Source organism: Neoarthrinium moseri (assembly GCF_022829205.1).
Source record: "Neoarthrinium moseri strain CBS 164.80 chromosome Unknown scaffold113_Wmoseri_CBS_16480, whole genome shotgun sequence".
NCBI classification, from domain to species: Eukaryota; Fungi; Ascomycota; class Sordariomycetes; order Amphisphaeriales; family Apiosporaceae; genus Neoarthrinium; species Neoarthrinium moseri.
The window spans coordinates 7,898-33,979 of record NW_026055227.1 but is presented as its reverse complement, the minus strand read 5'-3'; the positions used below and the strand labels follow the sequence as shown (position 1 = coordinate 33,979).

Genomic DNA, 26,082 nt, shown 5'->3' with positions numbered 1-26,082 from the left:
TGGTTCCTTGGGACTTGTACCTGAGTTTGGCGCTCAAGGCATATCAGATGGGGATGTATACCAGCGAGATCATCAAGGAAATATCTACAACGCGTACGAGCCTGGCTTACCTTCCCCGGTAATCAACGAAACCACCTCGTACTCAGCTTCCTCTGTGTCGGGCACTGCCGCAAGAGATACCAAATCTTACAGGAAGGAGGCGATGCGCTATCCTTGCCGCAGATGCGACAAATCATTCACGAAGAGTAAAAATCTAAGTAGACATCTCAGCTCAGTGCATAGCTTTGGCCGGCCGCAATACGGCTGTTCATGTGGATATGAAACTGCGCGGAAAGACAATTTCCGTCGCCACCTCAAGAACTGTACACGGCCAAGGGTGGAGAGGCAGTATCGATGTCACTGCGGCTATGGAAGTGCATCTAAAGAGGAATTTCACGAACACATCGAGTCATGTTGGCCAACAAAATCTGGCCGCCCAAGAAAGAACGCAGAGGATGATGTCTCGTCAATAGGCGAACTACAAGATCCGACATAATCAGAGCATGGAGTTAATTGTATTCCTCCCGAATTTCGCTCATATATATCCTAGTAGAGCTTGTTTCTTGTGGAGAAGGAGGATGTCGGAAGTATGCCATCTGTGTGAAGCTTTTAGAGGGTGATGCCTGCCTCTAACCCACTACGTATCGTTTGGTCGCGAGACATGCTTCTAAGATTCTAAGACCTAGGACATGCCCCGCAGCCGATTCCAGCCAAGGGACAGACAGTTTAGTCCTATAGATCCATTTTGACACAGAACCGCTTGAGCTTAATCTGACTTTATATGGTAATATTTCAAATACATGCATTCTATCTGCATCTTAGGTATTTTGATCACAGTATGAACAGCAGACGATTTCTTTCGTCACTTGAGTCGCTCGGATAGATTCATTCTCCGACCTTCATGTATTTTCTCGATATCAACTACTTTGGTACTAAATACACCCATTATGTGGCTTCCATACTAATAAAAGCACAGCACATTGGCGCCACGAACGTCGTTGCTCGCCGGCTTCATTTGCGGGTCAGAGGTCCCATCTTGGCGGCGGCCCGATCGCGGCCCCGGATGATGCGCCGGCGCCTCACGGCGGATTGGGCCAATCGCACGGCGATAGAGAATATGGCGATGCTGATGCATGCGCGCTCGAGATTGGTCAAGGAGTCGCCGAGCTCGAACCAGACGCACTGGCGGTCGACGAACCAGAAGCCGGCCATGGCCACCATCACCTGACTCAGCATATCCACAACGGATGTCATCTTCTTTCTCTCTGGCCTAGGCACGTCTGAGGAAAAGACGAGCTGGTCTAGCTAGAAACCTAGATAGAGGGGACGATCTAGGGGGGGTTCCTTTTGTTTCGTTTCGATTTGTATGGCCCCGCCGCCCCCCGCGCCGGCCAGCGCCTGCTCCCTAGCAGCTCCTCGACGTTCGTCCTTGAACGTATCGACCTCGCCGAAGAGGCGCGTCATGTCTTCCAGGTCGTTCCTGTCGACTCGGCCCGGGAGCAGGCGCCGCATGTTGCGCACCACGCTGTTGACGGCGGAGGCGTCTTGCATGACCTGCTGTATGCAGCCCATGATGTGGCTGGTTACGTTCTCGAGGAAGCCGTCGATCTCGTCGAAGACACGGTGTCCCGAGGTCGCGCTGTCGACGCGGTCCAGCCGACTAATCACCGTCTCGAGCAAGTGCTGCACCAGCAGGGTCCGGTCGCGTACCAGCGCCTCTATCACGACGATGCCGCTCCCGATTAGCTTCAAGTTGGTGCGTGTCTGGGTGCGTCTTTTTCCGCAGCTCCGCCTGGTCTGCAGCATCGTCTCGTTCTGGCGCCGTCGCCCGATTTCAGTCTTTTGCTCGCGGATGAGCCCTTCCAGGCCCTCGACTATCTCTTTCGGTGGGTCTATTTCATTCTGCGCATCTTTCGGCTCCTGCCGCAGCCTCGCCAGCTCGTCGGTCGGCGTGCTCTCTTCCACGTACCACTCATCAATTTTGGAGTGTTCCTTGACCTCGGTCACCTCATCGTTGATGGGGAGGCGCAGAAGATGCCACCTTGCACGGCGATCTCGTCCTCGTCGCCGTCATCACAGAGTCGGTGCAAGCCCATCTCGATGGCCATGCGCACACTTCGGCCAGCGTGACACCAACTTTCCGGGCCCCGTCCGCAGCTCGCGTCGCGAAGGGACATGCTGCCCAAGGCTTGGATCGTCGTCAGGGTGTGGTTGTTGGTTTCGCGGTAGAACAGCCGCAGGGTCTCCTTGAAGAAGTGGTCAACCAGGGTGCTCTGGTCGTTCTCGTTGGCCCAGGTGTTCGGCGGTTCGAGAACTTGCAGCCGAAGGCGATTAGTGCGTTCATCATGATCGGCGAGAAGTACCTGGGCCTGCCACTGAAGAAATTCTTCACGAAGTATTCCTTGCTGAGTTAGGCAGAAGTTGAGTACTCCCAGCAAAAGTACAGGGCAAGCAGGTGGCGTACTAAGGCGTTGTCGGCAGTCACATTGATTCACCAGGTTGGTGGCACCGTCATCTCGGGAGGGCCAACAGGGGCAATCAACTTATCCAGCCCTGGTAGCTGCCCACATCGATATGTGGTTGCAGTTCGGCGGTCCACTGCATGATATCGGGATGGGAATCGCTCCGGGTCGACTGCGTCTGGCTATGTGACGAGAATGCTCAGACGCTATTCTGGTCGTACTCGTGCTTCTGTGCCAGCTCGGGGCCTACGGCAAGATACCACTGCCAAAGCCGTCCGGGACGATTGCGCTCCCGGCGCGCCCAATATTTCCAACCCCCGTACCGGACAGCGGGAGCAGCGTTGTACCCGTGCTCGTCCTGGACTCTGCGCGAGGATAAATAGGCACGGCGCCACTGCCTAGGGGTATGACGCCGCCTAGCATATCTAAATGCCATTCAGATATGCTATCAACGCTCTAGGCGTTGCGCAGCTTACTTAAAACCTCCTCCCACAGCCCCGGCTTCGAGGGCTTCGATGACCGAGTCGCTCTGACGCTGCTGCTCAATCTCGCTGCGCAGGTTCTCCTTGTACTGGCGGACGGGGATTTCGTAGACGCAGTCGACATTTCGCGACCTGCACCTGCCACAGGGCTTTTGTCCGTCGCACTGGGGGAGGAAAGCGACGAGTCAGCTCAGGGCTCAGGTTGAGATGGAGAGGGAGAGGGAGAGGGGAGAGGAGGGGAGAGGAGGGAAGAGGAGGGGAGGACACATACCTTGGCGCGCTTCTTGCGACATTCGGTACAGGCGTTAGGGGTCACGATCCCGAGGCCGCGGCGCCTCTTGCTGGCGGCGTCGTGGTTGGCAGACGAGCTGCCGGGGGCTGGATGCTTCTCAGAGGTGGCCGACGCGGGCTCGGAACTGGTGTGGCCAGCTTGGCCCTGGCCTTGGCCTTGCGATTCCTCCACCATATCTGCAATCTTTTTGGTTGAGACTGGCAGACCATTTATGAGGGCGTGCAGAGCTCAGGCTCTGCTTCATCGCCGGTCCGCCAGACTGACAATTCGAGGCGCCGACAGCACGTCGCGACCGGCCGTCGCGGCCGGCTCGGGGATTCGGCGTGGCAGATGCGGCAAGAGCAGAGACGTGGTAGGTCGCGGGAGCTATGTTGGAGCCTAATAGTTCGATGGGTAGAATGAGCGGTCCTACAAAATGGCGGTTCATGTAGACTGGGCAGCCGGTGGCGGCGGCGGCGGGTGCCCCGTGTGTGTGCGTGTGTGTGGGGTCAATGAGCGGCACTGTTGACGAGCAGCGGGATCGGTGGAAGGTGGGTGCACCGCGAGACGTACTTCCATCGCATCGTATCCGATGGTATCGTGTCGGGTCGTGTCGTGCCTAGTCTGGCCCTGGGCGAAGGCTCGATTGGCACCAAGACAGTGGCGTTGTGCACGTGCTGTGTCGTATTATATTTGAGCCTGGATGCCGAAAGGGAATGGACGGCAGATAGGATTGCGCGAATGGCCCGCGATTAGAAGAACTCGGAGGCGGCAAGTCTCCGACTTACTGTAACCACTTCACCGCTGCGCCGCGAACCTGTCGATTCGTCTTCGCATGCTCCAAGCAACATTCATCATGGGCTCGGGTGATCAGGTAGCGCGTGGGGGTGCTGTAATGTGGCCCAAACTAACCAGGCCTACTTCTGTGCTGCCTCACAAATGACAGGAAACCGTCATCAGGGCATGTCTGCAAGTGGCCGCGCAGTTGGGAAACGAATCGCTGGCCAAACAGCAAATTCTTGGTCCACGGAATGTCAACCATGTGCAGTCAGATTAAGCTCAAGCGGCACTGGATCCTTGGGACCGAACCGTCCTATGGCTGGAACTGACTGCGGGGCATGTCCTGGGTCGTGGGATTGAACTATCCCTTGGCTGCAATCAGCTGCGGACCGAACCAACCCTTGCTGTCATCTGGGGGGCGTGGCTAGGGACTAAAGTGACTCCAGAACCGTCCTTTGGCCCACTCGAACGCGATGCACCGAACCAGCCCAAAGTCCGCATTGCGCGTCTACAACGTGACGCACCTCAGGTCGAAAATGAGCGACGGAAAGAGGTGAATAACTGGATGTCGAGTCCCTGCCCAGCGACGACCTGAAGTTGAATGAGGTTGATTCACAAAGTGGTCGGAATCTGCGGGGGCTGCAGTTGCCTGCGGGGCACGATCTGGCACAGGCGCGGAAAGTTGCCTGCGACTGATTACAGCCAATGAGGCGCCATCGGTCCACTGATAGCTTGGGCCACAAGTCCTGCGGGCCGTAATTCGACTTCAATTCGTGGCGGAAATGGACCAGCCTCATTTCAGGACGCGTTCTCTTCTGTGTATGTGTGTATTCCGACTGACCTTCTTGGCGCGCGATGATCAATGAACATTTCTGACCATCAGCGCTTCGGCCGCGTTCGACAGATGTGTCCTTGTTTTACGACACGACATGGAGCTGGTCTTGACAGGCAGCTTCAGCACAGGAAATGGAGCAGTTCGGGAAGCGTCTTGGGGCCGGCTGAGAGGGTTCGAATGGAGGTTACGGATGCCAGATTATGCATTGCAAGCGCATCATGGCGCACCAGGCGCATCACGACACACCACGAGGGCATCTCCGCTTCGTTGTCCCGGAGCAGCGACAACGGTATGTCCTTCTCGGCCAGGAAGCAGATCAGCTTTCGGTACTCGGCCGCGGCGGAGCATCTCTGGGTCATGCGCCGGAACGAGATGAGCCAGGTCGTGGCGTTCGGGTTGGCCGTCTCGCGGTACCGGCCGCGGTCCTCAAAGTCTCGGCTCAGGAGCTTTATCTAGTCCGTGTCCAAGCTGCGGCAGTAGCCCAGGTACTTAGCTGTCGAGATGCCGGTCTGCGCCATATATGCCGATGTCCGTTTCACGGCCAGCGGTAGGCGGGCTAGATAGTCAAGCAGCCCCCTCGTACTCGCGCCGTCACGCATCTGTTTCTCACTCAGCGACGTCCTCAACATCTGCGTCGCTTCCGCTTCCGACATCTCCGCAAGGGCGAAGGTGTTGCGCATCGGCACGTCCAGTCGGACGGCGACCTCATGCACCCTTGTCATCATCAGTATAGTCCCCCGACGACTGAACGGTAGGCAGTTGCGTAGAGACATGCCGTCGTCGCCAAATATCAGGTCGGTGTTGTCGGCGTTGTCGACGATGAGGAGCCAGTCGTCCAACGTCCTCTCGAGCGCCGTCTTGAGTCCTACAAGTTGGGCACGTGCAAGCATGGAGGAAGTGAAGAATGAGGGTTATCTCTGTGCGATACACATGCGATGCGCGTCGGAACATGCGGGTTATGGGCACCTCCAGCGCACTAAGCCTTCTGACGTGGCTTGGGCAAACTCACACAGGCACAGCTGTCCGCAGCGCTACTAGCATCGGACAAGGTACAGCTACACTTACGTGTTGCACCGTTTCTAGGGTTATTCTACAATAGGACTTCAACAGACATCGTCTATACGCCTCGATCTTGACCTCTTGGATATCTGCCCGCTCGCGTCCGAGGCTGAAGTCGCCATCGTGCTTGCTAAGATTCGTGCGCTTCTCCCCTAGGAATGTCCATATAGCAGAAATACAGGCATGTCCAGATGATATCAGCAATCACACACCTTTTGTCATTATAAGTAGATCTACGAATCGCATCGATGAAGGTCTCCATTCTTGGACTTGTGAAACTAGGTACTGTCTAACTATCCAAACCGTGACCAGTTCGCAAGCAATCAAACCAATCGCTTAGTGGTTTATCACCATTTGGACCTGAGAAAATTGTCGACTGGTTTGAGTGTTTTGGCGCGCTGTGGCCACCTATTGTATTGTGTAATCACCGCTATCCCTGCTCACTGTATCTTGGCAATAAATACTATGACTCATGTCTAGTTAGACCTGCACATGGCTGTCGCCATGCTGAGGCTGTGCATCTGTGACGCGAATCCAGATTCCCGACGAAGCCAAGAAGATCGGCTCAGGACCTTACTAGATCAATAAGATGGTGATCTTCTTTATCAGGCACACCCTGAAAGAAAGGATCTGGTATGGCCTCATGTTAGAGCACGCCACAGCTGCTCACCCCCTCATGTCACGTGCGACGGCCTCTTTGCTTTTGGTCACCCTGTTTTAGCGGCACGACCACAGTTTCCATTGTTAACGCATTCATTCTTGCCTCATCAATCAACTGTACCAACACTCAAACAAATCCCTTTCCTTGCAACAGATGTTCAGCGCCTCGAAGTTGCTGCTCTGATTTGGCCCGCCACAAATCCGAAATTTGGGGTGAGAGCTGGTTGTAAGACCCTTGTCACACATGCCTATAGCGGTGCTCTAGCAAGGGTAGCTCATTATCCCCCTGCCCAACGGACAACGGTGTGCAGGAGCTTTGCCAACAATATTCACCAGTTCCGTTACCAGATCGGCCGTGCCTAGCAACTGTCATACTACGTCCCATATCCGTCATGGTCAAGAATCCAGTTGAAGAAGTCATTTATCTGGGTACTCGATCTCGACAAAAATCTGTTCAACATCCACATGAAAACAGGGTTCAGCCCACTGTCCGACCCCCAGTGGCGAAAAGAATAAGGGGAAGACTGAAGCAAACGAAGCTGAAATCGCGCAGAAAAAGACTTTTCATCCCACTCGAAATAATCCGGAAAAGTATGGCAATTGCTCATACGAATGGTTCAGGGGATCACAGGAAGGGACACGAAGTATGTGCGTACTTTGACGAACAAAGCAAATTATGCTACCGAATTGGAAAGGAGGGGCGGCAAATTGCGAAATGTCATGTAGAACATCTGTCGGCATTCAAGAACCTCGGAACGATGCGTTTGCGTGAAGCCATACTTGAGCAGCTGAAGAGGGCTTTCGGACCTTGCTTGAGCGACGGTGAGGTATAAACTGGAACATCCCCGCGCGAGGAAGATCTGTTTTGGGCAGATTTCTATAAACCAATGCTGAAATAGGAATCGAGGGTTGTGAGCGCCACTATTTCTGGTACCTATTAATGTCATGGCCTGACTCTGTAGCCGGGTTCATGCTAAAGTAGGACACGTGCTAGTAGACTTGCAGGTTGACCTCAGCTGGCGAATGATCGAAGTGTTTTCGGCTATAGTTTCTAGACTCATACATGACAGTTCTGGTAATTTCTTCAGAAATTGGCTTCCTCAGGCAAGCACGCCTGTCTTGTATGTAGTGTGATGCTGCTCGCCTGTCTCATTCCTACGCTTGTGCTCTCGTGTCCACATGCACACGCCCTAGTGCTGTAATGTGACCAAAAGTGATGGGAACGAGGACATGCCACCTTGGCCACTTGCTCTATGTATGACACCATGAAGCGGTGCATCACGTTCCTGTGGATGATGTCGGGTGGCTGAGACGACGAAGAACATCGACACGGTCAACCGGAAATGCGTACTTAACTTGACAAGTCCAAACATGGAAATTCTTACCGAAGCGATTCGTACATCTACTGGTGACGACAAGAGGTGCGTGATTGCTGACAGCATCTGCACACGCGTGAATCTCTACTATATGAACAGTCCTGGGGGAGAAGTGCGCGAACCTGAGCAAGCACACTGGCGACTTCAGCCTCGGACGCGAGCGGGCAGATGTCCAACAGGTCAAGATCGAGGCGTTCATAAACGATGTCTGTTGAAGTCCTATTGTAGTATAACCCTAGAAACGGTGCAACGTGTAAGTGGCGTAGGTTGACGAGACTCTCGAAGTCGGTGATTGTCACGTGGGAGGCGTGCTCGACCTGCACCAGCCGGCCTCGGTCCCGCCACGGCACACCAATCCATCCAGTTCCTGTCTGTTGAACCTTCTCATAGTCGGACTCGGGATACCCATTGATGGTTACAAGAGGATAGGCGCGTGCTACAACGAGGTCGCAACCACGATGGAAGCCTGGCTTCCGGTGGAGAGACATCTTGCCGTGGCGGATCAGACGGTGATCATGTATACAAGGCCGATGCGCGGTAGCAGAGTTTAGTTTCTGGGTTGATAATTGCGGTTATTTGCCTACAAGAATGCTAGAGACAAACACTGGTGCTCCGAAGACTTTCTAGAAATACCCTTTCAAAATCTCACAGAATGGCCATATCTGTACTTAACCAGTTCAGGCCTCAATGAATGGCTCGCGACTAGCTCTTACCGTCCCACACCTACACTGAGACTCAATTAGCTCTTCCACCGGATATAGACCTGGATCAATCTAGTATGACAATGAGAGCCAGTAGTCGAGTATAGTTTCCTTATACGCCCCAAGACTCCCCTCCGGCTCCCACGTAGGGCACTCGTACCCCGCCCACTTGATCGCATAGAACAGGCGGCCATCCTCGAGCTCGTAATGGCCGATAATCTCTTGGATTTCATGGTCGGTAAACTCCGCGCCAGCTTTCGGGCGCTGTCGCATTTCCTGCCAGAGGGATATCTGCCCGGCAATGTTGTAAACCCATAGTAGTTCATCACTGTTTGGCTCATCTTGAGCAGACCAGTCGAGATTCTTGGCCAACACGCCATGGAAGGCGTAGCGTGAAGTCGTCACTGTGTACAAAATGCGTAATACGATTACATTTGAGGACCAGCTCGTTTTTACCACGTCGCCGTCATGGACACTGCTATCCGACCGTGGGAGCTTCATTCAGACCTTGAGATCGCAGGGATGCTCTACGGTACGGTAGCTGACTGAAAAGTAACAAGAAGCCGTACCATGACGGCAGCGTGGCAGTAGAGATTTATGAACATTTGACTCGTCCAAATGTAAACCTGATATATAGTCAGCTGTGGGGTTTTAGGCTACAGCTCTGATTTTGGAGCATGCCTAGGCTTCAATTTTGGATGTATCAGTATTTTTTCTGATACGCTGTCCATATGTGACAGTACAAGCCATTGCAGGGCATGGTCATCCCATCGGAGAGGCCCAACTTCAATGAGATGGCAACCTTCGCCGGTGCTGCCAACTATCCACCTCTATTCATCTCTTGTCAACAAAACCACTTACCATCAAGATGAAGTGGAGATCGCTACTCCTAATCCTCCTGTTGTATTCCAATTGTAACGCCAACTCGAGTTCCAGTCAAGTTCGTCTTGCAATATATTCTAGACGAGCTTTCATGAATCGTACGGCTTCATCAAAAGAACAGTGGAGTGTGACAAGCCGTTCGACAACAGATCTAGAAGACTATACGCAGAGTAGCGACGTTTCGTTTCCAGAAACGACAGACAATCCAAAAGGGTCTACGGTTACCACGGCTTCTGTGCCTTCCTACACCGGAAACACACATACTTTTGCGCAGGGCAGTGTAGAAACACATTTTACAACGACAGCGAGCACGGTTGACCATGGAAGCTATCTGAATCAGCTTTCGCGCTCTCAAGCATCGGAGTCTCCCTCAGTTCTGCCGGAATCGACAGAATATTCTGGCACGGTTGATGCGACGTTGTGGATGGTTGACACCACGGATTTCGGCCGCGTGTCATCAACATTAACTCACGTAACAGGTACGGACGATCATTCAAATTATTTTGTCACGTATGACCAGAGTGTAGCCCTATATCACCCTAGTAGATCAGGCCAAGGAGTCAGTCCTTCTCAAATTGCTTCAACTCTATCCAGATCGATTAAAACGGCCGGACAGCCAGGAAGTGCCGAATACCAGGCTATGGTATCTAGCTTCGCTATAACATCGACGCCACTTTCAACCGACAATGGCTGGCTTATGGCTGCAGACGGCGAGACAGCTGACTTCAATCCATCCGCCGCCTCGCTCGAAACTATTCCAAGCCTATCAATGGATCTACCATCGAACCCAACTTTACAGTCTCCGCCAATAATAAGTAGCTCCTATCATAGAGTTGTATGGACATCGCGCACTACAATGAGCCCCGTCACCGCGCTGAATTTGCCGAGCAATACTGTCTTGGAGTCTGATACAGCGGCTGTTATCCATATAATTGAGCCGGCCACCATGGCATCTCCCGCCCCCATCGCTACGCCTACTAGTGAGAAGTCAATCAAAACCACTGGAGACCAGACCCGGGCATCATCCGCCTTGTTCGAGCTCGAGGGGCTGGCATCACCAACAGCAGAGGCAATCACAGAGATTGCTAGTGCCAGGTCCTCCTCATTTAATGGGTCTAGCGATTTGACCCATTTGTCTAAAACTACAAGGTCTACAGGATCTACCAACAACAAAGCTAATACCTCCAAGCATCGTACGAATGCGGCTCCATCCTCAGACAGTGCCACCTCGACGGCATCTGTTGTTGACGCGTTCGGCAATAGCCTTTCGTCCGGCACGCAGACAGCTGCAGATCGGGGAAGAACAGCTGGAATCGCTGCTGCCACGGTGGCTGCTGTTGGAGCCTGTGGCGGATTGACAGGTTTCATCGCACTCAGATACAAGCGTCGGCGCCAGAGATGGTCGATTGCGAGCTCCAGCCCATCCTGGGTTGGTGTTCCACCAGTCAACGTGCCCTGTACCAGTACACGTGCTCTGCTCAGCCAGGGGTTCATCACCCGGAGCTACGGGGTCACAAGCAATACGAGAGACTCCATGGGCCAGGAGGGAGGAACAAGGCCCCTGACTCCAGCTCGGCTTATCTCGGGTCCAGTCACGACTGAGGACTCCCTTGGCTGGAGCTGAGTCTACTATCGGTACAGACGAGAGAGCATGGTCAGGGGCTAGAGGCTTGGGATGCTCGTATTCCTATATAAGGCGAAAGGTCACCGTGCTAGGGGTTTCATTTCTTTACTTTCTGCTACCGTCTCACCACCAGCTTCCACCATGATGCTCCTTGATGGTGGTTTGCTAGATGCCTCATTGACCACCATCAATTTTGGCCCGCTTGAAACCATTAAACCGATTTGCATTTCTCAAGACTGGCCTTCGACACTGAATGGCATCTGGTTTCGAGACGTTCCCGAAAACACAGCTGCATATCAGTTTTCAAGACTTCCAGATACAGAAATGTCTGAGATATTTGACAAATTTCTAGAGATATGGGATGGTGACCGCGTCTCCTTCCCGTCCCAGCCACGTCGCGACACCACCGAGAACGACCGACAGATACTTCTTCCCGCTCCTGGGGTATGTGGAGTTTTGCCGATGGCGTCGCCAACCGGACAAGTCAAGCGGGAGATCAACAACAAGCATGTGGCTTTTGATCTGGTTGATCACTCTCAGCCTTCATTTCTGAATTCATTTCTGAATTCCAGAGTTCTACCTGACCGTCAGGTCGAGTTGTTGCTTTCGGGAGGTTCTCATAAAGGCATCAAGAGGAGTCTCGCGGACGGGTTCGAAATTGATGAACTTGATCGCAGCCGGAAAGGAGGCAACTGCAAGAAAGCCAGAGGAGAGGGAACAGTCAAGTTCGCACATGGAGCGATGGGTAGCACGGCCAAGACTGTTCGGAATGTTTCTGCTTGTAAGGATGCTAGCGTACATGATGCCGCGAAATAGGCTGAGGCGAGGCTCTGGAGTATGTTCCGCCAATTATCCGAGAAGTATGGAGTGGCATCGTTGGCGATATATCAGAAGAACGAGTCATTTCTATTTTATACCAGTCTAAAATAATGCACTTCAATGTAACGATTTCCAGGTCACTTACTTGAATACAGTGTATTTATGCCCCCGAATGTCGCTGCAGCATGTGTAGTAGCTTACTCGTGTACTTGGAGAAGGACCGCTTCAGCAGAGACCAAATGAGTCGCACTACCGATAGGATTCAACGAACAAGCCCCGCGGATGAGAGTCGAAGGGCGGCTTCCCTAGAGCTTGGAGATGCCCCGTCTCAACCTCGACCTTCCTATGCTTCTGCCTGGCGATCAATGCATCTCGCAAGAACCTCTGCCAGGTGCTCTTACGGCCATCCGAGGGGCGAAAAGTTGTCCGAAGAGAAGTTTCCATAGGATACGGTATCCAAGAAGTAGAGCGGCAATACTCTTGCTGGACACTCAATCATGATACATAAGATCACTTCAGGAACGACCAGAAGAGGGCTGTATCCAAAAAGGAGCCTTTTTGTTCAGGGTTGCCCTGATCGTAGAAATAGCTATTAAACATTAAATTACCGCTTCTGCTTAGACATATCATCACTTAACCCCAAACCTCTATTTCAGATAGGAGTTCACCTTAATAAAATCGACAGCGCAAAAAGGTTGCCACTGGCTCGTTAAAGCACTTGATTATATATCTCTTCTACTCTTTCCCCAAACTATGCGGCAGGCCAAGACCGATACTACAAAGCAGGATGGGGCGTACGGTGGAAGTGATAGGATTACGGGAGATGGTCACGACGGTAGGGCTGGCAGGGCCGTTCATGCTGAGTCATCTGCAGCGGATGATGTATGCCCTGGATGGTGGGCTTTAGAATGGACGTTCGAAGAAGGCCAAAAACAAGAGCAGCAGAAATCCAAAGCGTCAAAGGCGTGGACCTTTCGTGGGTTCAAGTCGCAAAACCAAGGATAGTAAGAAGACTAGCGGTGGGCATACGCAAAGGAACGTAGTAGCTGCCCTCATGGGCTTGGAGCCTCAGCCTCCTTTGACCTAGTCTGTATCAACCTGTGCTGGCTCCTACTTATCAACATGTTGCCGAGCACCATATCATATACATTGCCTACCTCAATATCTTGGATTCTGCCAGTATTATTCGCTTTTTAAAAACAATCGAGCTTGGCCAGCCAGTGCAATGGCCCAGATACATTAGCTTCTCTGCCCAGAGCTCTTGGGAGGCTTCCAAGTGCACTTGTCCTATGAAGCATCATAAATAATCACTTGCATCGATGTATTCTTATGTCTCTTCCACCCTGATCCGTGGGGTTGCGGTGAGATGTTATATACAAGATCCTGTTGATTCATATCTCAAGTGCCGGCCATATTGCGCAGCGGCTTTCTCCCGAGACTACCATGGTCTCCTTCGGTATTGCAAGACTTCTGTTCACTGGGACCCCAGGCGATAGGCTGGTTTCCTTAAATGAGGCCTTTCTCCAACTCTTCTCGCGTCCACTCGACTTCGTGGCGACGGCATAGCATTGAGAAATCCTCGTCCGGTCTCCGACGCTAACGGGAGTGTCATTTGCCGTCGTCCGGTTTCCGGCGCTTATCACCGGTGTGCCAGGAGAGGAGCCTGGCGCTGCTCTGGGCATTGTTCCTGCCTTCTGGCAGCATGCAGGTATCTTGTCGACACGACTACACCCAGTCGTGGGAGGGGCACGAAAAGATTGCTTGCTTGCGAGCGTCGAATCGCCCTTAGCCGCCGTGCCAGAACCTGCCCTTCGTGACCACATCCGTACAGCCGCGTCACGTTCGTCTGAAGACGTTCTGAAACGAGGTCGGTCCGTCTGGAGAGTGATCAAAAGGAGTTTCGCTTTGGACGTCGACTTTCTGCCAAGACCTGAAGTTGAATTACGGCCTGCAGGACTTGTGGCCTAAGCTGCCACCCGATAGCGCCCCAGTGGCTGTAATCAGCTGCAGGCAACCTTGCGTGCCTGCGCCAGATCAGGCCCCGCAGGCAATTGCAGCCCCACGGACTTAGACTACAGCACTCTCTGAATCACCTGTCACTTTAGCCCCAGACACGCCCCGTAGATGACAGCAGGGATGGTTCAGTCCGCAGCTGATTGCAGCCATGGGACGGTTCAGGCCCAAGGATCCATTCTGGCCAAGTGTCGCTTGAGCTTAATCGGACTTCACATGCTTGACATTCGGTAGACCAAGAATTTGACCTTTGGCCAGCGCTTCTTTTGACCGTCCACTCTACAGACTTGAATCCCACTGCGCGGCCGCTTGTGGACATGCCCTGATGAAATTTCCTGTCATTGTAAGGCAGCACAAGCAGACCTACAGCACTCGGGCGTGTGCATTTGACGACAAAGCGCAAGGGCAGGAATGAGACTTACAAGCAGCATCACACTACACAGGCACGCTTGCCCGAGGGAACTCATTTGAAGCAATGACCGGTACAGTACATAATCACCAAGACGTGAATTCAGGACGGATTGGCTATGGTACGGACGTTTTATTCTCTATCTACGTAGGAAGAAGACAAGGACAAGTAAACATTCTACATGAGGAAAAACAGATGCCATGATTGGAAACAACTCTTATTGTATGAGTACAACAGCTTCTATCCACATTTTGGTAATAGGTTCTCAGGCAGATGTTGCCGTAGCCCGAGACCTGCGCCGGCGCGTCTTGTCATCATGATTGATTAATCTCCAATGCTGCTCGACAGCACCTGGAGTGCGGTTCAACTGTTGTGCGATTTGAGCCCAACCAATTTTTCTTCTCATAGACACTCTGAGATGTCGCTCGTCGGAATCTGTCCAGGGCTTGCGTAGCTGACCGCGTATCCTTTCCCTTGGCCTGACCGGGCTTCCCGCCCATGTCTGATGGTCTCTACTTCTAAGCCCCAGCGGACCCAAGTCCTGGACTTTGAACGTCGTGCGTGCCATGCAGAGTGGGTGTTCTTTTTTGATGTTGGTAGTGAGAACTAGAAACAGATTCTGCGAAAGGCTGCGTTTGTTGGTCTGGCTGTCAGCAGTGCCCCTCAAAAGCGAAGGATTCACGGTTGCATCTTGAACTGGCTGGTGGCGGTGCCGCCAATTTGGTGAAGCAAAGTGACGGACAGATCAGACATCTCTCAAAGACTCGCCTCCCTCAAGAGATGATGCGCCATGCGGTAAATGTACGGACCTGAAGAGCCTGGTAGCCAGAAATTATAAGGTTAATCCAGCCGAAAGATGGCAGGAAAGATTACGATCAAAGCCAGAAACATGTTGAAATGGCGTGGTGGATTTACGACGGCCACTTTTGGTATAATGGAGATCAGAGAGTACCACACGCTGAAATTCAGAAACAAATTTGGGGGAAGGGGTGGAGGACCGTGAAATCATAATCAGACTGAAAGTCAAAGACCCAACAGATCATAATTTCCAGGGTAGTGCTAAATGTCGGATCAGCAGTGGATTCTGACGTGACATCACAGCGCCCAAACCGCTCATTCACAGGACACGTCCACATGTTGAAGAGGTCTGTCAACCTCAAATGCGTGAAATTCAAACCCGTATCGATATAAACCGGCAGCCTGCTACCAGAGGCCTGCATTGCACCGAGATCACACTGCACCCTCTGCGCGTAGCGTCGCAAACTCTCGTGGAGACGTAAATTGAATACTTGTCCTCTATTAGCATGAAGATGGAGATGGGCACACCATCTCGCATGTTAGGCTCATATGCTGAGGCCTTCGTAAAAGGGGAGACGTCCAACCCGACCGGCCGAATATACCCTCGACGCATTATACCGTGGGATGATTTCGCGACGAGTTGGGAAAGACTCGCCGGCGGCTCGTTCTCCCCACAACCCGTGTTTCCGGCTAGCATACGTCACGTCCTTGATTCATCCCATTAGTAGTGAGCTTGGACTTCGGGACTTTGAACGCGACACCGCCGAAACGTTGAGGTTAGCTGCCAGTACGCGCCAGAGAGCCAACGATATGCTGGATGGTGGTTTTTGTCTACGACCAACGAGGCGATCAAGTTTCGGCAATGCGGGGGCGTTTCATTGCGGAAGATAAGGGAGTATAGGCGGCTGGGTGGGTGTATTGCTGGTTGGTGGCTACAGACCGCTGGTTAAATGAGGCCGGCGCTTTCGACGCACTTTGAAAAGCCACAGGCCACAGGGCAATTTACGTGCTATTCTTCCTCATTTCATGTTGACAGTGTCATACTTTTCACGATTCACACTATTTCTTGGTGCTAAGCAGTGCATAGCGCCTGCTCCAAGCGCCCACTTCCAATCGCCAGGAACATTGATGGGCTTCTAACCCTCATACCCCTCAACGGCGTGACGAGCGATGGCGTTGAGAGCGTCGTGATCCAGGCAGTCATCTAAGGTTGGTAACGAGAGCGGCGCCGCCGACGCGCTGCGCGGACTGGGCGATGACCTCAGGAGGCGTGCCGATGATCGTGCCCTGGCCCTCACGGGCAATGATATTATGAGGCAGTGCTCGGCTCCGTGGTCAGACGCTTGGACTGCAAGACCTCGACATTCTACGATATGCAGAGACTGGTAGCTGACGGCTAGTTAAGATGTCATATCATCGGGCTCTCCGGTTACCTATTTCAATCACTTAATCCACGGTGCTCTCATCATCGTCCCGATCGCGTGTCGCTTCAGCAACTCAGCACCACAAGGAGCAAAGAAGATTCAAGGCCTTGTATTTGCGAATGAGCCGATTATCACCTTGTCGATAGACGTGAGGGCAGCTAATGAGTTCCTTTGCGTACGCCCACCGCCAGGCTTCATACTATCCTTGGTTTTGCGACTTGAACCCACGAAAGGTCCACGCCTTTGACGCTTTGGATTTCTGCTGCTCTTGTTTTTGGCCTTCTTCGAACGTCCATTCTAAAGCCCACCATCCAGGGCATACATCATCCGCTGCAGATGACTCAGCATGAACGGCCCTGCCAGCCCTACCGTCGTGACCATCTCCCGTAATCCTATCACTTCCACCGTACGCCCCATCCTGCTTTGTAGTATCGGTCTTGGCCTGCCGCATAGTTTGGGGAAAGAGTAGAAGAGATATAATCAAGTGCTTTAACGAGCCAGTGGCAACCTTTTTGCGCTGTCGATTTTATTAAGGTGAACTCCTATCTGAAATAGAGGTTTGGGGTTAAGTGATGATATGTCTAAGCAGCAGCGGTAATTTAATGTTTAATAGCTATTTCTACGATCAGGGCAACCCATACTGTAGCTATAGAACAGTATTGCTTGTGTAAGCAGAAACTTCCTGAACAAAACGGCTCCTTTATGGATACAGCCCTCTTCTGGTTGTTCCTGAAGTGATCTTATGTATCATGATTGAGTGTCCAGCAAAGGTATTGCCGCTTCACTTTTTGGATACCGTGTCCTATGGAAACTTCTTTTCGGATAACTTTTCGCCCCTCGGGTGGCCGCAAGAGCACCTGGCAGAGGTTCTTGCGAGATACATCGATCGCCAGACAGAAGCACAGGAAGGCCGAGGTTGACACGGGGCATCTCCAAGCTCTAGGGAAGCCGCCCTTTGACTCTCATCCGCGGGGCTTGTTCGTTGAATCCTATCGGGCAGTGCGACTCATTTGGTTGCTGCTGATGCGGTCCTTCTCCAAGTACACAAGATACTACACGCGCCTTAGCGACATTCGGGGGCATAAAGACACTGTATTCAAGTAAGTGGTCTGGCAATGGTTAGATTGAAGTGTATTATCTTAGACTGGTATATAATAGAAATGACTCGTTCCTCTGATACATCCGCAACGATGCCACTCCATACTTTTTGGGGAATTGGCGGAATATACTCAACACCCTCGCCTCAGCCTATTCCACGGCGTCATGTACGCTGGCATCCTTACAAGCAGAAACATTCCCAACAGTCTTGGCCGTGCCACCCATCGCTCCATGTGCGAACTCGACTGTTCCCTGTCCTCTGGCATTCTTACAGTCGCCTCCATGGTGCTATCCGTGGGATTGCTTCCGTCAAGCTCCGAAGGTCCTACCAGCGTCATTTCCGGACTTGGAATCGCATCCTCTCCGACCCTATTTTGGGGTGAAGATATCAGGTAACGATCGTCAGAGTTCGTAGGAACTAAATAATCTCCAAAGTCCACCCATAAATCATTGCCGATCTGAAGGGTGGTCGTCCTCTGGCTTTCGAGCGGCCGCGCACAGGTGCCATGCACGTCGACGGAACCGGGCGTCGATGGAAGTGCATCATACATGTCGGAGGATGAAGTGTCAAGTTGCGCGTAAGGTAGTACCTGTCTAAATGCCGTACGAGGATTAATGTATTCGCCGTTGAGATCATCGGGTGCGGAAAGCTGGTAAGGGTTGGTATCGACCAGATTGGAATAGTAGTCGAGAAGCTGAAAGTCGGGTATCGTGGAATGTGTTTGACGACGGTTGTCAATATCGTGGCCAGTATAACTCAAGGCGCCTCGAGCCAATTGACAACTCCGTATACCTTCGCTGCTCCCCTCAGCGTCGAGGAAGAGTCGTTGCATCTTCGGTTGCGGTACCAGTCTCTCGGCGGGGTTCAACGACAGATGCTCGTAAGCCCGCTTTCTGGTAAAACCAGCCGTTCGATTTTCTGTTTCCGATAGTTGAAACTCGACTTCCGGTTCTGCATAAAAGTCAAAAGAATTCTCAAGGTATTCTCAGCATGCAAGACGACTCTCCGCAGCTTTCAGCAACGTTGTGCAATGTGGGGCCACGGATATCAGGCGAGCATCTGCAAACCAGCGGCTTGAAGGGTTTAATCAATTCACCTTCATCACAGATGGTGGCTCACCGTTTTTATAGCATATTCGATCATGAGTAGCCAGTGGATACGATAGCGCGGCAGTAGGCCTATCTCCAGATGTGTAGCATTCGGACTGTGATTGACCCGTACTAGTACCGCTTTGATGTGTGTATTCACCGATCATTGTGTTGAGTATTTCAGGATACTCCAAAACATTGGCGTGACAGGCCGAAACATTCGCTTCCGTTTTGCCCGCGGCCTGCAATTGAGATGAGATGGGTTCGTCGGAAGGGGACAACTTGATGACTGCCGAATCCGTGGCGCTGCTGGGTGCTGGTAGAAGGCGCCGTAGCTTCGACATCTCTGCAGGTTTTCTGTTCAGAATATTGAGAGCGTGGGCGCGTCAAAAGACTCAAGCGTGAGAAAGATCAGGTTTACATAGACTTCGGTGCGAGGGCGGTCCATATTCAGCAGCTCACAACTATGACTACTAGTAACTGGTGGATGCCAAAGTAATGGTGGCACAGAGAGTTCCAAAATGGGCTCATGAATGCCTTGTCGTAGAAATTTTCAGGTACTGCACTGCAGGAGCGCGGCAATAAAAGGTTGGTTCCAGTAGGCCACAATTGTGATATGTAGAGTATATTTAGTACAGTCCACCGTCCTTATGATCAAAATTGGTCCAGCTTACAGCTTCACGTACGCTTATGTAAACGTCTTGCGATACTTTCGGACCACGACAGCTACTCGGCCACACTTACGGTCCATATCAATCCAACATAATGGCAAGCAGTATAAGTTCAGCCTTCAACGACAGAATATTATACAACAATCTGCTAGATTCATCTCACCTTCGTCTGTAAATTCTGTTGCTGATCGTTGACAATGTGGACAACCCTGGAGCATGTACCAGCGCTGGCTGCAACCTTCATTGTCTTTCAGAAACATACCATACACGTTGTCAAGCGTGCTGCCAAGCGACTGCGAAAACCCTCCAGTGCCATCTTGTTCCTCCATATCATCATCCCAAACATCGAGATCCTATACTACTGGGTCTCGATCCTCAAGGATGGGCAGCACGCCAACCCCACGTATGTTGATTTCTCGGTGATGGCTTTCCACTCATGGACGAGCCATTATCTAGTCAAGGAAGGGCACTACGCTGGTCATAAGAACATTGCGCAGCCCGTTTTCCATGCGCAGATGCTGATCCGGCTGGTTATTTCCTTTTGCTCGGTCTTTCTTGGATTCCCCGCTTTGCATGCAGCAACGATCAAGATCAATGCTGCGGCATCCTACGCGAGGATCCTGATTTGGGCGGCGAGTCAGCTCAAGGCTCTGCCTACATACAGAGACGTATACACCGCGGTCATGTTTATTGGGAGTCTTTTGGCCATGCACGACTCAGGCATTGCGTATGGGCCACAAATCTTCATTGGCTGCTGGGTTGGTGTATACCTGCTGGAGTCGTGGGTGGCTAGGAATATAAGCACAGGGGAGACGATGATTCCAAAGCAGCACCCCTCACTGTCAGCACATATGAAAGACTGTGTAGCGAAATTTCTCTACCATGTCAATTTCGTCAACCAGGGCGAACTGCAGAAACGGAGGATGATTAACGATGATAGGCCGAAGGAACAGAATCGCCAGTTCTCCTACAAGATTGAATAACTACTGTTGATTATCATCCGATGGATTGCCATGCAATGGGAGGTGGGAACCCGCTTGAGGCTCATCACTCAAGCGGTGTAGTACTAGATGCTGTAGTAGGAGGGCAAGCGCGAACACTAAACGTGAGGGTGGGAGGACGCGAGGGTGGGAGAAGGGATCAGTTGGATCATTTCATGCACATGACAAATAAAGAGTGATCAAATTTCAATCTCGACTTCATTCAGTTATGTAACTATTGATAGTGACCGCCATCTAGTGACTGTTGTGTATAAGGCCAGTTTGATGCAACTCTCAGCATCCATGCCGCTGTTGTTCATTGTTTCTGACCATTTCTTGAAGTCCATAGGATATGGCATGATCGCCGACCCTGCAAAATGCATACCGCCTAGTGGCGCACTCTGAGCAGACGATCTAGTATCACATGTCAGTGAAACAAAAATAATGTTGAATGCCGGGAGACTAACGCATTGGCAGTGTCGATGCGCAAAAGCCAGAAAACAACCCATCCGCTGCTGACATGCGCAGCACTGGCTCAAGTGTTTCGAGGCCCGTTTCTTGGATGGAGGAGAGGCTGGGTCATAGCTCCGCCCAGCGAGCGACAGCAGCTCCATACGGGCTATAGCCTCATGCCGACCTTCTAGGCTTTTGTGAACGTCGTAAAAGATGTGGCGGATCAGGTTAGTCAGAGTGCGCCGAGATTGCCACAGGGCCCAGTCATAGTTTGACATGATATCCTGACAGTGATTGACGTTACCACGCTCATGGACTTGGCTCGGACGATGCACCTGCGCCGAGTTGAATTGCCCAAGAAAATAGTTACGGGCCGCTGCTGCCATATATGTAATGTTGTTACTGTCATTATCCATCCTGATTTCTGGTCTAGGTCGATCGAATGGAGTACAGTGTTCTATGTCTTAGGTGTTTGCGGACATCTGTGCGTGTATAAGCTGTTCTTAAAGAGGCTCACCACGGAAGGAAAAGGGAAGAGATTGCGCTGCAGCATACATACTGTACTGCACCACTGAAATCTTCAGTCCTTGCCGAGGTGTAGAACCAGCGGCATGGCAAGGCCAGATACTGTGCACCTTTTGGTCACTCTACAGATGGACCGACCTCATTTCAGGGCGTGTTCCTATTTGTTCGTTTGCGGTTCCAGCGGCCTGCTTGACGCGAGGAGTCATGGACAATTCCAGCCACCGATAATTCGGCCGCGTTAGTCTACAGAAGTGTCCTTTGTCGGCTTGTGATACGACGTGGAGCTGCTCTTGACAGACAGGTTGAGAACGGGAAATGCAGGCGCTTCGGGAAGCGTCTTGTGACCGACCGACACGATTTGAATGAAGGTGGCAAAAGACACTTTGGTTCGTGCCGGAGAACGGACGAGTTTCGCTATGGACGTCGACTTCCTGCCACGACCTGCAGTCGAATTACGGCCCGCAGGATTTGTGGCCCAAGCTGCCAGTGGACGGATGGCGCCCTAGTGGCTGTAGGCTGCAGGCAACCTTCCGTGCCTGCGCCAGATCATGCCCCACAGTCGATTGCAACCGCTGGAGGTTCGCGCCATGGACTAAACTCGCTCTAGCCATGCTTCTAGTCACCCTACAACAACAGTTCCAGGCCATTTCAACGCGTGCGGCCACTTCCTGGTCGACGCGCCATGGTCCGTTTCTTTACCTCTTTCGGTCGCTCATTCTCGACCTGAAGTGCATCACGTTGTAGGCAATGCACGAATCAGACTCAGTCTACAGTACCTGAAGACAATTGTTGACCAAGTCCCGAACCAGTCATGGATCCACTTCAGCACGGGAACAGAAATCTCGGATCTGAAGTGTCCCTTCCAGCCATCAGGTCGCAGACGCGTGAAACGTGAAACGGACTTTGGGCTAGTTCGGTAGTTTGATCCCGCCAGCTGGAGTGACTTTAGTTCCTAGACATGCCCCGCAGATGGCAGCCAAGGGATGGTTCGGTCCGCAGCGGATTGCAGCTATGGGATGGTTCGATCCCATGACCCAGGGCATGCCCCGCAGCCGATTACAGCCATGGGACGGTTCAGCCCCAAGGATCCATTCTGACCCAGTGCCGCTTGAGCTTAATGTGACTTCACATGGTTGACATTTGATGGACCAAGAATTTGACCTTTGGCCAGCGCTTCTATTGACCGTCCAGGATACGGACTTGAATCCCACTGCGCGGCGACTTGCGGACATCCCCTGATGACGGTTCCCGTCATTAGTGAGGCAGCACAGAGGAGGCCGACTGAGCCTCCTTGTCAGTAGCATCTGCCCGAGTCCCTCTACTTCTCTTCCATTCTGCTTCCTCTTGTCCTTCCATTCCACTGCACCTTCCACTCCCTCTTCCGCTTCCTCTTCCATGGCTTTCTCTCGCTGTCCGTACCCGTTACCTTGCTGCGCTGCCTCTCGAGTTCCCTTCGTCCCCTGGCTCCTTCCTGCGCTAGACTTCTTCCAACGTTACTGTGCTGCCCGTGGCTGACTCACATACCCAGGGACGCCGTGACTAATGTACTTTGGCCTTCTGCCATGACGATGGTGGCCACGACTGCCGAATTGCCGTGGCACCGCCTTGATCTGCCTCCATCACACAGTGTTGGTTCTCGTCTCTGCAGGCTACTCTGCGAATGTATAGCTATGTACGTGGGCACTTGCAAGACTACCTCGACTACCTTGACTACCTGCGCGATCTACTCAGCTATCTCGCCAAGCACTCGTGAGATTATTCCTCTTCGTCTTTCGGCTTTCAAGTTCTTTCTTCCCATGAGTCCTTACCATCATCTGACCTCAGCACTCCCCTGGCCTGACTCCATGGCTATCATCACACATTCTTACAACTGATCACGACTGATCCCACCGCCTCCAGCTTCGCCTTCCTTCTCGACGCCTGTCCCATGTTTCCCGCCAGTCACATTGCGTCAGATGGTCCTACTTGCTTCGATCACCATCTTTCGAATTCTGTGAGCTTCTTGCACACAACGCTGCATGGCTCTCATCTATGGTGCCCCGTACCCTGTAGACTGCTGATCTTGTCCGCCCTTGACTCCCCCCAAATCCACGATCGTCTGACCATGGAGGCCGTCTAGGTATGTACAGAACTACTGACAGGTCACCGTCCTCTGATACCCACTATGAGTAGTCGCCGTATCACCTTCCCGACCAGATCGATGGCCTGGCTTCAGCGTCATATCCACCAGACACAAACCTCCGGTCAGCCCTCAGACCGTTCTCTTGCCTTGTCAGCCTTGCTCTCATCGGTCCTTTCTCTTGTCGGTCTTTGTACCACCTAACCCATGCGTTCTGCTTGGCATAGCCCTCTTGCGAGACCATCGCTTGTCGGTCGTTCCCCGTAAACCCCTGCTGTCTGTCACATGTAGGACAGGATTTTCCAAGCCATCGGGTCACTGCTGTAGTCGTGCAGGAACATGGAGGTTTCTCCGCATGCCCTACACCGTCATTCAACTAATCGTGGTTCTGCAGCAAAGGTCCGCTACCAAGCACTTCCCTTCGGTAGCTGACGCCAACTGCCGGACCTGCGTAGATGCTATTGCCGAAGCAAGAGAATTCGACAGTCTCTAATCCCGTAAGATGGACCATGGCCAATGTGACCCAAATGTCAAGGATAGGCACGCCTCTGTTGCGCCTACCATTTTGATGACGATGGAATCGGTTCCCAGCAGGCAGCCTCGACAATCATCTTCTGTCAGGTTCGAGGCGTTCGGTACGTTGTTCAAAGTCTTGGACAGCTAGCAAAGTGGATCCACTGCCCAGTGAACCCTTAGTCCATGATCACCACGTCCAGGAAACAGGGCTGCGTTGGGCATTAGCAGTTACGGTGGATGGCTTAGGAACTCATCACAGTGCATACAAATATTTCCTTTACTGTCCAACGTCCAACGTCCGGCGTCCGGTCCTATCCCTCATGGGTCGTTAGCACCGGAGACCGGACCAGCCTAAGTCTTCGGCTTCAAAGTCCGGCAAGAACGGCAGAGGTCAGGTACAGGTACTGAGCTGCTGTGACCTGCGCGACCACATACCAGGAATAACCGATTACACTAGCACCTGACTTTCCGCTTCCTCTTGTTCTCCGACCTCGCAGCCTGTTCCTGCGCGGTCTTGGGTTTCATTGGTAGTAATGTTTTCCCGGCTGCACTGGAAAGTGGCTGCGAAAACCTTGTATTCAAGGCATTACCCTATATGATTGTTGCCACAAACAGGAGTCGGTAACATTTTCAACGATTCTGGTGATCATTTGTAATCCGAATGAAGTAAAATCAAAGATATGCTTCCTTTTACAACACTGTAGCTTTATGGCCGATCACTAGGTGAAGTTTGTTCTTTCGCAAATTATTGTGTTCGGAGGTCTTGCATGGAATTGGTTGCCAGAATGTAATGCTAAGCTGAAACATGGCTACTCCTTGAAGGCCATTGTCAAGAAGACCTCAAAATCTGTGCTCAGATTTGCTCCAGAACTCTTCAACTAAATCGTTCGCAAGTTCCCTGACTTTCCGCTCGCTCTCCCAAGTGGTGTCACATGACTCCTCAGAATACCCAACCCACTGAATCAAAAATTCAGACCTCCCGCCTTCCATTCGGTACTTCAGTATCTTGAACACAAAGTATTCCTCTGGATATTTGTGCCTGACAAATAGTTCGTGGCTACGGCCCTCAGGAAACTGCACATGGTCATTCCAGAATTCATACAAAGCCTCTGGGGCATCTTGCTGAATGATATCTTCAGGCTCAAATGTCGCGTCTTCTACAGGAAAACCCGCCCACTCAACCAACACCTCAATTTCACTGTTGGATAGCCGTCTATATCCACAAAGCTTTCGGATTTCGAAAAGCGCGTCTTCACAAGATACTGTTTTGCCTCTGGTTTGGGTATGCGTAAGCGGAGCATCTTCTGTATTGATGATTTCAGAGTCAGTCTGCCCATGTGGTGTGGCGTTCGAATGGAAGATCCGTCTGTACTCATCGCCTATTTGCATCAATGAGCTGTGATTCAGATATTGCTCTATTAATTGAAAGGACAACTGTACCGGTTATCCCCATGTTAGCAACTGGCATGGCACGCTGCAATTTTTCAATCTCTGTCCGACCGTTCACCTCAAGTCTAGTAGACGTATTCCTGGCTGCCTCAATCATGCACTGCTTCACTGTAATGTCCATGCTGTGCTTGTACCAGCATGCGAAGAGCGAAGTGATGAGAGAGGGTGGTATGGGATATAATACGAGATATAGCTATCTAAATACTAGCTCCATGGGCTTGGATCTTCCGGTCAACGGGCGGCCGGGGAATGAATCTATCCGACTTGGACATTTTGAAATCTTTGGGCACCACACTAGTTGCCCCGGAAATTTGCCCCGGCCGGTAGCTACTGAATGTGATTGCAGTTGTGCCGTAGAAGCCCACAAAGAGCGTTCAGCGTACGGTGAAAAGGGATTATCATCACCAATCTAGCTACCGTTTGTTACACTAGCCTGGACGGAACCGTTGCTGCTAGTGACGAAAAACGTCGGTGTTTGTCCCGCCAAAGTAAAGACCGGAGAAGCGCACGATGAATAACCATGTTTGCTTCTTGTACCATTCTCGTAG

The 26,082-nt window shown here is 52.0% G+C and overlaps 8 protein-coding genes across 8 annotated transcripts; 3 read left to right on the top strand and 5 right to left on the bottom strand.

Moving 5' to 3' along the window:
• Nucleotides 1–1,050: 1,050 nt before the first annotated feature.
• JN550_013371 (uncharacterized protein) lies at nt 1,051–3,702 on the bottom strand (the record flags this gene model as incomplete). Its single annotated transcript, XM_049311951.1, has 7 exons — nt 1,051–1,319; nt 1,368–1,993; nt 2,047–2,502; nt 2,723–2,926; nt 2,978–3,147; nt 3,255–3,451; nt 3,540–3,702. The coding sequence occupies 7 exons, from the start codon at nt 3,700–3,702 to the stop codon at nt 1,051–1,053; spliced, it is 2,085 nt and encodes a 694-aa protein (XP_049164654.1).
• A 1,286-nt stretch (nt 3,703–4,988) lies between these two features.
• On the bottom strand, nt 4,989–5,759 carry JN550_013370 (uncharacterized protein; the record flags this gene model as incomplete). The annotated part of the gene is made up of 2 exons (XM_049311950.1): nt 4,989–5,307; nt 5,359–5,759. The coding sequence occupies 2 exons, from the start codon at nt 5,757–5,759 to the stop codon at nt 4,989–4,991; spliced, it is 720 nt and encodes a 239-aa protein (XP_049164653.1).
• Nucleotides 5,760–7,778: 2,019 nt separating this feature from the next.
• Nucleotides 7,779–8,452, bottom strand: JN550_013369 (uncharacterized protein; the record flags this gene model as incomplete). The annotated part of the gene is made up of 2 exons (XM_049311949.1): nt 7,779–8,030; nt 8,087–8,452. The coding sequence occupies 2 exons, from the start codon at nt 8,450–8,452 to the stop codon at nt 7,779–7,781; spliced, it is 618 nt and encodes a 205-aa protein (XP_049164652.1).
• A 285-nt stretch (nt 8,453–8,737) lies between these two features.
• JN550_013368 (uncharacterized protein) lies at nt 8,738–9,166 on the bottom strand (the record flags this gene model as incomplete). Its single annotated transcript, XM_049311947.1, has 1 exon — nt 8,738–9,166. One exon carries the CDS (start codon nt 9,164–9,166, stop codon nt 8,738–8,740), a length of 429 nt encoding a protein of 142 aa, XP_049164651.1.
• Nucleotides 9,167–9,533: 367 nt separating this feature from the next.
• Nucleotides 9,534–11,171, top strand: JN550_013367 (uncharacterized protein; the record flags this gene model as incomplete). Its single annotated transcript, XM_049311946.1, has 1 exon — nt 9,534–11,171. One exon carries the CDS (start codon nt 9,534–9,536, stop codon nt 11,169–11,171), a length of 1,638 nt encoding a protein of 545 aa, XP_049164650.1.
• A 141-nt stretch (nt 11,172–11,312) lies between these two features.
• JN550_013366 (uncharacterized protein) lies at nt 11,313–11,987 on the top strand (the record flags this gene model as incomplete). The annotated part of the gene is made up of 1 exon (XM_049311945.1): nt 11,313–11,987. The coding sequence occupies one exon, from the start codon at nt 11,313–11,315 to the stop codon at nt 11,985–11,987; it is 675 nt and encodes a 224-aa protein (XP_049164649.1).
• Nucleotides 11,988–17,863: 5,876 nt separating this feature from the next.
• JN550_013365 (uncharacterized protein) lies at nt 17,864–19,165 on the bottom strand (the record flags this gene model as incomplete). Its single annotated transcript, XM_049311944.1, has 2 exons — nt 17,864–18,684; nt 18,853–19,165. The coding sequence occupies 2 exons, from the start codon at nt 19,163–19,165 to the stop codon at nt 17,864–17,866; spliced, it is 1,134 nt and encodes a 377-aa protein (XP_049164648.1).
• A 524-nt stretch (nt 19,166–19,689) lies between these two features.
• JN550_013364 (uncharacterized protein) lies at nt 19,690–20,475 on the top strand (the record flags this gene model as incomplete). The annotated part of the gene is made up of 1 exon (XM_049311943.1): nt 19,690–20,475. One exon carries the CDS (start codon nt 19,690–19,692, stop codon nt 20,473–20,475), a length of 786 nt encoding a protein of 261 aa, XP_049164647.1.
• Nucleotides 20,476–26,082: the final 5,607 nt, after the last annotated feature.